At 38.9% G+C, this 13,595-nt stretch overlaps 1 protein-coding gene across 6 annotated transcripts in view; it reads right to left on the bottom strand.

The window, feature by feature from the left end:
• Positions 1–13,595, bottom strand: part of fmnl2a (formin-like 2a) — a 122,319-nt gene that overhangs the window by 3,421 nt on the left and 105,303 nt on the right. For 2 of the 6 annotated variants that reach the window (XM_067443265.1, XM_067443267.1), the window contains 5 exons: positions 13,385–13,548; positions 11,400–11,501; positions 11,199–11,297; positions 10,005–10,128; positions 6,352–6,453 (listed from right to left, as the gene is read on the bottom strand). In XM_067443265.1, the coding sequence (XP_067299366.1) occupies positions 6,377–6,453; positions 10,005–10,128; positions 11,199–11,297; positions 11,400–11,501; positions 13,385–13,548 (566 nt within the window). In that variant the 3' untranslated portion in view covers positions 6,352–6,376. Of the gene's footprint in view, positions 1–3,738; positions 3,833–6,351; positions 6,454–10,004; positions 10,129–11,198; positions 11,298–11,399; positions 11,502–13,384; positions 13,549–13,595 lie in introns of all 6 variants that reach the window. The other 4 variants (XM_067443263.1, XM_067443266.1, XM_067443262.1 and 1 more) reach the window with 2 other exon arrangements.

The raw sequence follows: 13,595 nt of genomic DNA, 5'->3' as shown, positions 1-13,595 counted from the left end.
TGCAAAGAAGCGGCGGCCTGCCCCGCAGCTCTGTAGGTCTTCGACACCATGGAAGATGTGAATCTACAGGCCTTGGAGGGGTGCTTAGGATCGCCACGCCAGGAGGAGGCGCTCTGGGGACACAGTTGCATCGCCACAGAACGCTCCACCGGGGGGACCCCAGTGTACCCTCTAGAGAAGGCGGAAGAGGTTGCCAAACGCTCGCGAGAAGACACGGGGGCCCTCCATGAGTGCGTAACCTCCTCATGCACTTCCGGGAAGAAAGGAATTGGGGGCACGGCAGGACGGCTGTCCTGACGTGGCGCACTCAAAAACCAATCGTCAAGCCGCGAACGCTCCGGCCGGGGCGGAGGGTTCCACTCCAGACCCAGCGCCGCGGCCGCCCGGGCAAGCATGGCTGTCAGCTCCGGGTCCGACTCGGACAATGCTGGCGCGCCCGGAGGCGGCAACACAGCTGAATCATCATCCTCGGAGGACTCTAGCCCACCTTGTGATGCGGTCACCGACATCTCGTCCTCTGGAGCGCCGAACGAAACCCGCGGACCGGCCGAGACCGAGGCCGCGGGCTCCATCACAACGGTCGCGGGTACCGGTGCAACAGAGGGGGGTGTGGGCCGAGGCATGAGCGTCGGAGCTGTGTTCCACACCATCACCCTCAGGTCACCCTGGCCACCAGCCGAAGAGACGCCCCGCGGACCGGATGAGACCGAGGCCGCGGACACGTCAGATCGGGGGGTGACAGAGGGGACTCTCACTCCGGCGGCTGCACAGAGATCATTGAGTCTCGACCGCAACACGGAGATGGCCATGTTCCCGCAGTGGGAACATGACTCATCCACAAGCGCTGCCTGAGCATGCTGGAAGCCTAAGCATGCCAGAGAGTGCGAGTGCCCATCAGAAGAGTGTAGAGACCGGCCACACCCAGAAGCACACGGGCGAGACATCCTGAAAAGGACGTGCCACGTGTGAGCTCTTTTGTGAGAGGATTAACCTCGCAGTCGATGCCGAAGGTATCGTACAACGAATAGGTACAACGAAGGTATGTCAACCTGTGTAACCCTGTCACACTTAAATGTAACCCTGAACAAAGCCACTAGAAGACAAGTCTGCAACCATTAGCTGAATAGTGTAACGGCTAATGCTAACGTGTTGGCTGCCAGTACAGGAAAGGAGGAGAGGAGACCAGAGGCTGTTGAATGGATGTCAATAGAGGTGTCACTGCATTGAATAAACTACTTTTGTGAGGAAACAGCTTACCCTTACGATATATTTACCAATATATTTTATATGGAATAATATATTGATGGTATTATAAAATATATTATATATTCATGCAATATATTGCAAAATATACAAATGATTGCCGCTTTCAATATATTGCAATATATTGGAAAATCTAAATATTAAATCCCATATATGTGAATATATTGCATGATATTTTCAAATATATTGCAATATATTTTTGTTTCGTAAGGGTATCATTTAATGAATTGACTGTCTGCTAATCTTACTCTCTTATTTTACGCTAAATAATATGAAGATTTGACTATGATCAAAGGTTATTTTATAAGAGAAATCAGAGAAGGGAATGTCACGACAGGTAGGATTCGTTTACAGCATTACCATAGTATTTAGTAGTAATATTAATATTAAATTGAGTGATATTGTATATTGTATAAAGAAAGTATAAAATACAAATGTTTTTTATGATAAGACTTGAATGGTAGTGACTATTATAACTGCATGTATACACATGGTGCTGATATTATGCATTTTAATGAATAAAGAGAAAAATGTATCTTTTAATTATTGTGTGTTGTTTAATGCAAATAAAAAAAACGAAGTGTTTTTTCTATTGCTGCCAAGTTAAGTTTATGTTTGATTTATGGCTCTGCTGTGTGCCTAACGATGATATAACACGTTTTAATAAATTAAGGTAAAACAATACATTGAATCATTTATATTATATGTTTATATACATATATTTAAAGGGGTCATATAATGGTACATGCACTTTTACAAGTTGATTATACAGCAATGCGTGTTGATAGTGATTGTACACAACCATCATATAATGATAAAAATCCATCAAGTGTTTTATTTTAAATCTCCTTATATGTTTTCAGCTGTCTCAAATCAAGCCGTTCGATGTGTGATGTCACACGATCAGACACCCCTCCCACGACGGTTGATTGACAGCAGCGTTTCAGCTATGACCCGCCCTGAGCGAGCGCAAGCTGTCCGCCATTGTGGATACGCTGGAGCAGAATGGCGTCTAAGCGATTGTGGTGTTCTGTTCTTGGGTGTAATAATGAACACAGCAGTCATTCTGATGTTGATATATCTGATATATCGAATTGATACAGTTGAACTTGCACAGATGTGTCCTGAGAGACTCGCGTTGTCAAACTTTCTCCTGTTGTCTAAGCAACGCTTCACACTCAAAGCCTCCACAGAACAGAGGGGTGGAGTGAGCAAAGCTCATTAGCATAAAAGGCACATGCACAGAAACGGCTTGCTGAAAACAGGGCAGTTTTTCCCCAGGTTAAATGAGTGATTTCTTAGAATACGAAACTGAATTTTTAATTAAAGTATATTACAAAGTTGTAATTTAGACACTAAATAATCATATTAACTAGTACAAAAATGGCATTATATGACCCCTTTAAATATGTATATTAAGAATTAAATGACAGGAAGTTTTTAGTGTACTGTGCACTGCCATTACAGGCTGAGAGATCCAAGTTAGCCGTTACGCTTTCTCCAATGGTAAGAGATAAAGACCCTCTCATCTATTAAGATGATATTAAGACATTCTCTGACCTGAACACCTTGACTAGCTGGCTCAGGTGTGTTTGATTGGGGTTGGAGCTCAACTCTGCAGGACGGTACCTCTCCAGGAGCAGGATTGGAGACATTAATGTCCCAGTGAAGCAGAAGTACGTGAGTTTTCTTCTGTGCTGTGACGTATTTCCAAGTGAAATGGAATATTGAACATAGGTCAGGTTTTTACTTCAGCGCTCCTGCTCTCCATCAATCGCTCATAGCAGACTGACGGTTAAGGGTATCCAAACCCAAGCTGTCAAACTGACATCAGCTGAGAAGAAAACACCATTCCAGACCGGAAGTTACTTTTCAGATTTTGATTAAAGATTACCAAGACAAACTATTTTGTTCTGTGTGTTAACTACGGAATTATTGTTCACCTTAAGACCTGTAATGTGTGCGAACAAAGTAAAAAAGGTAAATTTTCATTTCATGAGGACTTTAACATTGTCATATCCATAAAAAGCTAAAACTATACAGAGAGTTTGTGTGAACTATGGTCTTTCTTTTAGCAAATGTATTGACATTTAATGCAATGACATTCTGACATTTCTAAAGCGTTAATTTGGGGTCAGTGTTCCAACTACAGAAGCTCAACTCTAGGTTTTAATATCACTAATGAAGACTCAACTATCTCTAAGTGTGGGTCAGTTTCACATGAGATTACGCAGGCAGAGTCTATGTGTCTCAGGTCATGGAGTCACCCAATCGAACTCATTTTAAAAATCAAATCAGTTCAATGGGTGTACACGAGTACCTGGAGACTCGGCCTTCAGTCGGCCTGATGTGTGTTAAACAGAATGACAGATAGGAACAGAACACAAAAACAGGGCTTTTGTATTCAGTGTCAAAAGATCTACAGTGGAGGGAGAAGAATGAAAGATAAATAATAATAAAGAGAGAGATGCTTGCCAGGTCTGAGTAGCATCCAGTGCGGTACTACTGGAAGAGTTCCTTACCCTCCAGTGCACATTGGGAAATTTAGTAATATTATTCTTCTTTAAGGCTGAGTGGAGAGGAAACAAAAACGGAGGTTAGATTGGAGCAGAGTGGACCGGACACTGCGAGTAAAGCTGCCCAGGGCTCAAAGAGGAAAGGTCAAAGGTCAAAGGCAGGCGCTGGAGGGTGTTACTGAAGCGCTGTTGATACTGCGGTAATGAACTCTATAACTCAAGCTGCTCTGCACAATGGCTCCAGCGTCCAGATACGAAAAAGCAAAAACTGACGTCTGCAAGGTCACTTCATATTTAAACAGTGAAACCAATGACAATGTGTCAAGCCTCCCAGAAGTGCATTGTTAAAGGCCAGGACGTACAGTAAGTTAAGCTCAAGCAGGCATGGTGCATAGCGGAACTAAACGCAATGCTATGGTGAATCTCAAGAAAACATGTCTTCCCAGTCATATTTCAAAAAAATGATCATACAAATGTGTTTTTGCATAAAGAGGAGGAAGCCTAATACCATGAAGATTTCCAGCGGCTTAAAGGGATAGTTCACCCGAAAATGAATGTGCTTCCCCTTATGTTCTTCCAAACCTTAAGTTTAGTTCTTCCGTTGAACTAAAAAGAAGATAATTTGAAGAATGATGGTAAGCGGATGACAGTAGCCATCAATACTATGGAAGTCAATGGCTAGCAACAACTGCCTGCTTACCAACATTCTTCAAAATATCTTCTTTTGTGTTCAAAAAGACACATGTTGACAGGTGAACCATACCATTAAGTTTTTATTGACAAGTAAGCACAATGCATATCTGGCTTCATTTTTCATTTTCTAATGCAGTATGTGAAGCACTTTGAGCACTTTATTTTCCATTTTAAATGAATGAAAATGAACAAAACATGCCAAATGTGACCCTGGACCCCAAAACCAGTCATAAGTCGCATTGGTATATTTGTGGATATTGCCAACAACACATAATATGGGTCAAAATCACCCATATTATTATATATTTTTATTTTATGCCAAAAATCCATGAATATATTTTGTAAATGTTTCTACCATAAATATATCAAAAAGTATTATTAGTAGTTATATGTCTTGCTAAGGGCTTAATTTGGACAGCTTTTAAGATGATTTTCTCAATATTTAGATTTTTTTGCGCCCTCAGATTCCAGATATTGTCCAAATATTGTCATATCCTAACAAACCATACATCAATGGAAAGCTTATTAATTTAGCTTTCAGATTATGTATAAATCTCAGTTTAAATAAGTAACCTTATGACTGGTTGTGTGATCCAAATTGCATTAAATTTGGACACACTTTTTATTAGGTGGCCTTAACTACTATGTACTAACATTTAAATTAATTAAATTAAAAAATTTGATACACTGCTCTTATTGTGTACATACATATTTTACATTGTACTTGCATGTAATTAGGCCTAAATGTGTATTTCATTTCTGTAGTTACATACACTAACCCTACCCTTAAACTCACCCACACCACCACACCTGTCTCTAACCTTACCGGTATCTCACCTCAATATCAGCTAAAGTGTTTTACGATACAATATGAACACAATTAGTACATTGTACTTATTTATTATGTAAGTACATAGTAGTTAAGGCCACCTGATATAAAGTGGTGCCACAAATTCAATGCAATACATGATTTGCAAAAAAATATACTTTTTCTTCCGTTTTTGTGTTTCTTTTGATTTTGATTTGAAATATGACCTAGACATTTCTAAGACCTTTTCAGTGAGATTCAACATTATATGTGGCTACAGCAATACATCTGAATGAGAAATGTCATTCACCCCATGCAAATGCATTCAGTCAGCGAGGCAAATGAACCAAACATGCTTAGAAGAGAAAAGCATCTCAACATGCTTCAGTGCAGCAGGTTAAACACATGAAACACTTCCCATCAGAGCTGAACAAGATGGAGGAAGAGTGAGAAAATGCAGAAATCCAGCATAATGCGAATGGTCCCCAAAAATCATTGACATACAGTACATTATACATATATTCACACACAGTGACATGGACAAATGAACACATGAGCAAATCATAATGTCACAAACCATGTCCAAAACACCAGAGTTACAAACATGACGACTTGATATTGGCGGAAAATGGGCACATTTTAATTGGAATGACCCAAATGGCATTTTATTTGCCATGGTCTTCTTTCTGCTATTTAAACTGCAGAGGGCGCCCACAGCAATTGGACTCAACCAATAGGATTTGCTTTTCTCAGAGAGGAACTGACACAGAAGTTTAAACCAACACAGAGACCCTGGTGTGTTTGGCTGTTTGTGACATCATATTCCCTCTTGTTGCATTTATGTTACAATGATGAATATGAATTTATGACACACTCCGTGCAAAAGAAATCTGTGACGACATCATAAGTGTCCTTCCCCAAACCCCCCTTCATGCAGGAGTTTAGTTGGAAAAGAAATAAAAAATGAACGCGCCAAGTACACACACCGACCCACAGGGAAATAAAACCAGGAATGTGAAGGGGTGCACACACACAGAGAGAGAATGAAAGAGAGCAGCTTTATCCAGCGACCTTTAAGAGAGAGAGAGTCTAAGCTTTAGAAGTGGAGCTCCTCGTTGAAGTAACGCGAGCTGCGTTTGGCTGTGCGCGCAGTAAAGGGGGCAGTCTTCAGCACTGCGTCCAGACGAAACACACACACACACATAACAACACAAACAACACAGAGTTCAACTGCCAGAGCAACAAGCACAATGTTAGCACTTTCTACACACAACAGCACACTCTAGTAGAATCACATGGTCCTAAATTCTATTGTATAAAGCTAAAACTACTTCAATATGGATTACATACATGCCTACAATGCAGCTGTTAAGAGGATTACACACGCTACAAAAATAACATTTATACTACATTATATAATCTGTTCTTAAATATTTGGCCAATTATAGAGATCCTGTTTTTTTCAGTTAAAATTTAAATAAAATATTTCTGTAAAGGAGTCATATTATTGGATTCACATTTCCCTGGTGAAAAGTAATAATCCTACGTGAAAAGAAAGCTTTAATTAAGTCAAGTCAACTTTATTTAAATAGTGCTTTTTACAACGCTGATAGTTTCAATGCAGCTTTACAGTGTTAACAGGAAAATAATGCAACAGAATTTGATTCGGCTGTAGAGCCGCTCTGGAGAAAACAGTGATGTCATCCAGCTCAGTTCAGTTATCATAGTGACAATATGGGCAGATCAGTAATTCAGTTGATATAGGTCATTTAGTTTAGTAATAACATTTATTTGGATATTTAGTTGAAAATGTAGTATTTAAGAGAAAAGTAAGCTTTTATTAAAATATATAAGTATTTACAAGTAGAAAAAAACTATTATTTTAGTCAATTTTTTTTAAATATCTAAAGATATTTCAGTTTAAATGGCTAATTCAATGTTGGTCAGATAGGCTTTTAAAGGGCTAGTGCACCCAAAAATTCCTGTCATTAATTCCTCATCATCATGTCCCTCAAGACCTTTGCTGATCTTCAGAACACAAATGAATATATTCTTTATGAAATCTGAGAGCTATTTTACCTATTTTAGCTATTTGTATTTGAATGTGTTTACTACCTTTCTGGGCCTTGAAAGTGTTCATTAAATTGCTGACGATGAAGGGGTCTGAGATCTCTCAGATTTCCTCAAAAATATTTTCAGATCTTTTCTAAAGATGAATAAAGGTCTTACGGGTTTGGAACGACATGAGGATGAGGAATTAATTAGAGAATTTTCATTTTTGGGTGAACTAACCCGTTAATAAAACTTACTGTCTATGTGCAAGTACCTTTTGCCAAAAGCTTTAATTACCCATAATTCACAAAAAAATATCAGGCCAAGGCATTCAGGTTTTTTGAAAATTATACAAATCCCTTATTCTATCATGGCTTATGTGTTAAAAGCATAAGCCATGATAGAATAATTATAGAGTATAGAATAATTAAATAATTAAGAGACAAACACCGCACAGCAACTCATTGTGGCTAATAAGCCTTCATCGGGGTGTGGGTAACAGACAAACTCAGGCCGTGTCCACACAGAGATGCGTTTAGCTGTTTTTTTAAGATTTTTTTAAGATTTTGAAATCGGGTCCCAGAGTGGATCAATCTGAAACCGACACCCTTGTGTCTTCGTGTGTACAGCCAATCCGTACTGTATATTTTGTGAAACGGTGATGTCATCACACCACATCCTGCACAGTAAAGACTAGAAGGGATACAACTACGGGCACTGGACATGCACACATCAATACGGTGTCATTTAAAGGAAGAGCATTCATTTTGTGCATTAATAAAACACAATCAGCTAAGTAGCAAATTATTTTATTGTTTATTGTGAGATTAAATCTTGACTATGACTTATTTTTACTGAGCCTTTTCAGGGCATTTCTGTGGCAGAATTACAGTGCCACATACTGGCCTGACATATATACTACATTTTGAGTCGGTTTCAGTGGTTATATATGCTTTTAATACAAAAGCCATGATAGAATAAAGGTGAGTGCCATGCCCTGATTGTTTTATGACTGGGATCATCCCTATACCCAAGAGCACCGGGATACAGTTTTTACACCCCTTGAAGTACTTTTTTGCCTTACCCATAATTCACTTTTGATTTTAGCTCCACCCCTGTATGCTCTGAATGGCCCTGGGTAGGAACACAAAACTGCAGAAGTTGCGATTTGTAGTTTTAACAAAAGCCCTGGCCCTCAAAAGTCTAGCAGATAAAGCAAAGTGAGGTTATTGTGAAAAATTAGACTAATAAAAAATGTACATTTATTTAAATTACAATAACCTTTTTTTTATTGTTGCTAAATGTGAACTTATATTATTGCCCAGCTCTTAAAATTGGATGAAATTAAATTAAATATATAAGTATATGCAATATTATCCTCATGCATAAATATACCCTTCATGTAAAGTTAATAAGCAATATACACTATACTAAAATATATTAAAAATCTCAACTTCTTTATTGCTATTTAATATATACTATATATGTACATAGCTCTAATGTTTTAAATGTGACTTTAAGGCATATAAAGCTGGTTTGTGTATTGTGAAAAGCACTATGCAAATTTGACTTGACAAATGGACCTAAGGTAAAAAGAAATTATAAAAAAGTATAATATGACCCCTTTAAAGGGTTAGTTCATCCAAAAATGACAATTCTGTCATTAATTCCTCACCCTCATGTAATTTCAAACCTGTAAGACCTAAGTTCATCTTCAGAACACAAATGAAGATATTTTTTTATGAAATCTGAGATCTATTTTAACTATTTTAGTATTTGAATGTGTTTACTGGCTTTCTGGGCCTAGACATTGTTAAAATAGTGCTCTCCAGTGATGTGACTCCAGTGGTTAAAGCCTAATTTTATGAAGCGACGACAATAATTTAGTGTGCAAAAAACAAACAAAAATAATGACTTTATTCAACAGTCTGTCTGTGCAGTTTCCACACTGTTGACAGAAAATATGGTACAGTGCTTTTCGAAGTGCTATGTCAGAACGCCGCCTTACCATTGGCCGATGCTCTTCACGTGAGCACCAGGACGCATGCGTGGGATGCTGATGCAGGAGCTAGCCAATGGTGAGCCGCCATTCTGCCGTAAAAATCTGCTGGAAGTGCTGCACTGTATTTACAACGTCAACACAGACTGACACAGAAGAGATTGCTGAATAAATACGTTATTTTTGTTTGTTTTTTGCACACAAAAAGTATTCCCGTCACTTCATAAATTTAAGGTTGAACCACTGCAGTCACATGGACTACTTTAGGAATATCTTTACTACCTTTCTGGACCTTGAAAGTGGCAAATTGCCGTCTATGGTATATGGTATTTGCTTCCTTTATCAAAAATATCTTCATTTGTGTTCTGAAGATGAACGAAGCTCTTATATGTTTTGAATTAATTAATGATATTTTTGAGTGAACTAACTCTTAAGACTAAACTAAACACACAGTGTTTAGCAGATGCACTCCAGCTCAGAGCTGTAAGCAGTTACTGCACACATTCAGCTTGTAATGGTCAGTAAATTGTTATTGATCAGTAAAGCTTTCCACCAGTCACAGAAAGCTGGTTAGTGGCTCAAACTAACACGTTACAAAAGTTTGTATGTTTTAAAGCCCATTGCATGCAGAACAATTATGGGATGCCCCCAAAAGCAGAACATTGTGTGTTACCTGTGATGATGTCCTCAATGGCTCCATCTTTACCCTCATACACATGTCTGCTGTCCTTCACCTGCTTCTTCCTCAGCTCTGCAATCAAATTCTGCTGCTGCCTCTTATTCTTATGAGAGGGAGACTGAACACACATACAATAACGTGTCACAATCTACAAACAATGCTGAATGACTGTCATTAACCTACAGTACAAACATTTCCATGGCTGGGTTTTGCATGTTTCATGGGGGCATTCCATAGACATATGAGGCAGTCGTGGCCTAATGGTTAGACAGTCAGACCGGTAAGCCAAAAGTTGCAGGATCAATTCTCAATACTCCAAAACAAACCCTACCCCCCAACACACACACACACACACACACAAATCGCTCCCCGGGCGCCACCACAAAAATGGTGTTTACTAGTCGCTACTCCTAATGTGTGTGCATCAACTTGGCCTTCACATGTAACTTTTTTACTTTCTTAATTCTTTGTAGACTTTACAAACTGTATATTCTATACCCTGACCCTACCATCACAAAAAACCTGCATTTAAAAAAAAAAAAAACATAATTTGCTATGCTTTATAAGCTGTTTTGCTCATGGGGAACAAAAAAAACAAAAAGTCCCCACAAGGTTAAAGACTGCGGGCGTTTTGTCCCTGTATCATAGGGACCACCTGAACCACACAGGAACAACAAAAGAGGACAGGCCATAGATTTACAAATGAGGATGTCCCCAACAGAGGTTTTGTCAGATTGAGCTCACTTCATGGTATAAATATGTTCCCAAAATATAGGTATAAGCACACAAAGTGTCCAAAATTATTGTTTAATCAAAGATAGGTGAACAAGAAAATATACTGGACTAAAATGTCTTTGATTTTCTCACATCATTTACATTACTGACGGGCAGCTTATCTTGAATTATGTTGAGTTTAGATTGCTAATAAAGTTTCTAGTCGAGTGTTTTATTTATAATTATGTACACTTAAAAATTAACCCTGAATTAAACCCTACTAAAAGACTATAAACTAAACTAAATCAAATTCAATCAAATTTCATGACTCATAAAATATTATTCCAAATGATGATATCCCTTAGATTCAGCTTTCATATTTAGTTCACTTCTCGGGCCAGTGTCGGCCCCAAAACAGTAGTTCCACTTCCCCGACACATACACACACTCTCTAAGCCTTTATTTTATTTGTACCTTCTGATCCTCTTGCTCCATCATAGCTTCTTGCTCAATCAGCTTCTCCATCAACATCTGCTCATGTCTTTTCCTCTGTTCATTATCCTCCTCTGCTTGCTGATAAAGAGGAAGTTGTGTAACATGAGTGATCAATGCAGGTACGGTTTATACAACTGACACGTGATTGAATGAAGTGAGACAGGTCATTTGTCGGTTTACCCGGTATGCTTTTACAAAGCGCACAAACACTGGGAAAAACACAGATGGTGGTGTTGTTTTGGAACTTTCTCCAAAGAATTTCACCACTTCTTCATAGGCATCCTGAGAGGATGAGATATGAAAATACATAAGAGAAATAAACAACAACAAAATAGTTATGTTATTCAGAATCACATGTATTTACTGAGTCTTCAAATATTACATTTTTTAAAACAATGTTGAATGGAATACACCGATCAGGCATAATGATCATTATGACCACAAAAAACAGCCATGACCCATAAACACTGTAAACTACACTGTAAAAAAAACCTCTACTTCACTGTAAAAAAAAAAAAAACCTTCTATTGAAAATTTTCAAGTGACTGATCACATCGAAGTGTTTCAGTTGGCCGAATTTAAAATCTGTGAATTGATGCAATTTAATTCACAGAAATTCAATTCGGCCAACTGAAAAACTTCGATGTGATCAGTCACTTGAAAATTTTCAATTGGAGACCTGAATTTTTTTTACAGTGTAGACCTCTGAATGTGTGCTGTGGTATCTGGCACCAAGATGTAAGCAGCAGATCCTTTAAGTCCAGTTAGTTGTAAGGCGGGGACTCGATGGATTGGATTAGTTTGTTCAGCACATCCCACAGATGCTCGACTGGATTGAAATCTGGAGAATTTGGAGGTCAAGTCAACACCTCAAACTCATTGTTGTGCTCCTCAAACAATTTTTGCTTTGTGGCAGGGCACATTATCCTGCTGAAAGAGGGTGTACATGATCTACAACAATGTTTAGGTAGGTGGTACGTGTCAAAGTAATATTCAAATGGATGGCAGGACCCAAGGTTTGAACATTGTCAAAAGCATCACACTGCCTCCGCTGTCTTCTCTTCTTACCATAGTGCATCCTGGTGCCATGTGTTCCCCATATAAGTGACACACACGCCAATCCACATGATGTAAAAGAAAATGTGATTCATCAGACCAGGCCACCTTCTTCCATTGCTATGTGGTCCAGTTTTGATGCTCACTTGTCCGCTGTTGGCACTTTCGGCGGTGGACAGGGGTCAGCATGGTCACCCTGACTGGTCCCATACGCAACAAACTGTGATGATGCACTGTGTATTCTGACACCTTTCTATCAGAACCAGCATTAATTTCTTCAGCAATTTGAGGTACAGTAGCTCGTCTGTTTGATCTGTTTGACCACACAGGCAGGCCTTCGCTCCCCACGTGCATCAATGAGCCTTGGCCGCCCATGACCTTTTCGTCAGTTCACCACTGTTCCTTCCTTGGACCACTTTTGATAGATACTGACCACTGCAGACTAGGAACACCACACAAAAGCTGCAGTTTTGGAGATGCTCTGACCCAGTCATCTAGCTGTCACAATTTGGCCCTTGTCAAACTCACTCAAATCCTTACGCTTGCCCATTTGCTAACACATCAACTTTGAGGACAAAATGTTCACTTGCTGCCTAATATATCCCACCCACTAACAGGTGCCGTGATGAAGATATAACCAGTGTTATTCACTTCATGTCTCAGTGCTCATAATGTTATGCCTGATTGGTGTATATTCCCAATTCAAAGAGGTCATTTGATAACTTTTTTTCAAATTAGTTTTGTCCATATGAATCAAGCATTTTAATCTAATTCTTCTGAAGAGAGACAATTGCTTAATTTGATAAACAGATTTAATTTAGGGTTTTATTCATATCTTAACATTTATCAATGGCCATACATAGAGCAGCCTAAATAAATGAAGCCTTGATGCAGATGTTTAATATTAGCCATTATGCAGCTTAGTTTCAATAAATGATGTGTTTAGACTGGGGAGGAAGTGTTGGGTTCTGAAAGTTATACTATGATTTCATAATACAACAGACTTTAATTTCAAAAGATAAAGACAAATGTGATTCCTCATGATATGACCTCTTCAAATGACAGTCTGGCAGGATTAATGAGCTGTGTTTGGGCTGTTGCATGTGTACCTGAGCGATCTTGGCATCATCCTGAAGTTTTTTGAGTTTATTCTCATTCTGCTGTATGAAGTCTTTAAGCATTGTGTTGTGGCCGTGCATGCTGTACTCTCTCCTGGTCAAATCCATCCCTCTCTGCATCTCCTTCACATCTAATAAGACATTCTCCAGAGAGACTGAGGAATACAGAGAGACAATTCATTTACTTGAGATCATCTGGACA

The sequence above is a fragment of the Pseudorasbora parva genome, chromosome 5 (genome assembly GCF_024679245.1).
Source record: "Pseudorasbora parva isolate DD20220531a chromosome 5, ASM2467924v1, whole genome shotgun sequence".
In the NCBI taxonomy this organism is placed as follows: Eukaryota; Metazoa; Chordata; class Actinopteri; order Cypriniformes; family Gobionidae; genus Pseudorasbora; species Pseudorasbora parva.
Note: the sequence above shows the minus strand (reverse complement) of the source record. Positions and strands in the feature narration are given on the sequence as shown.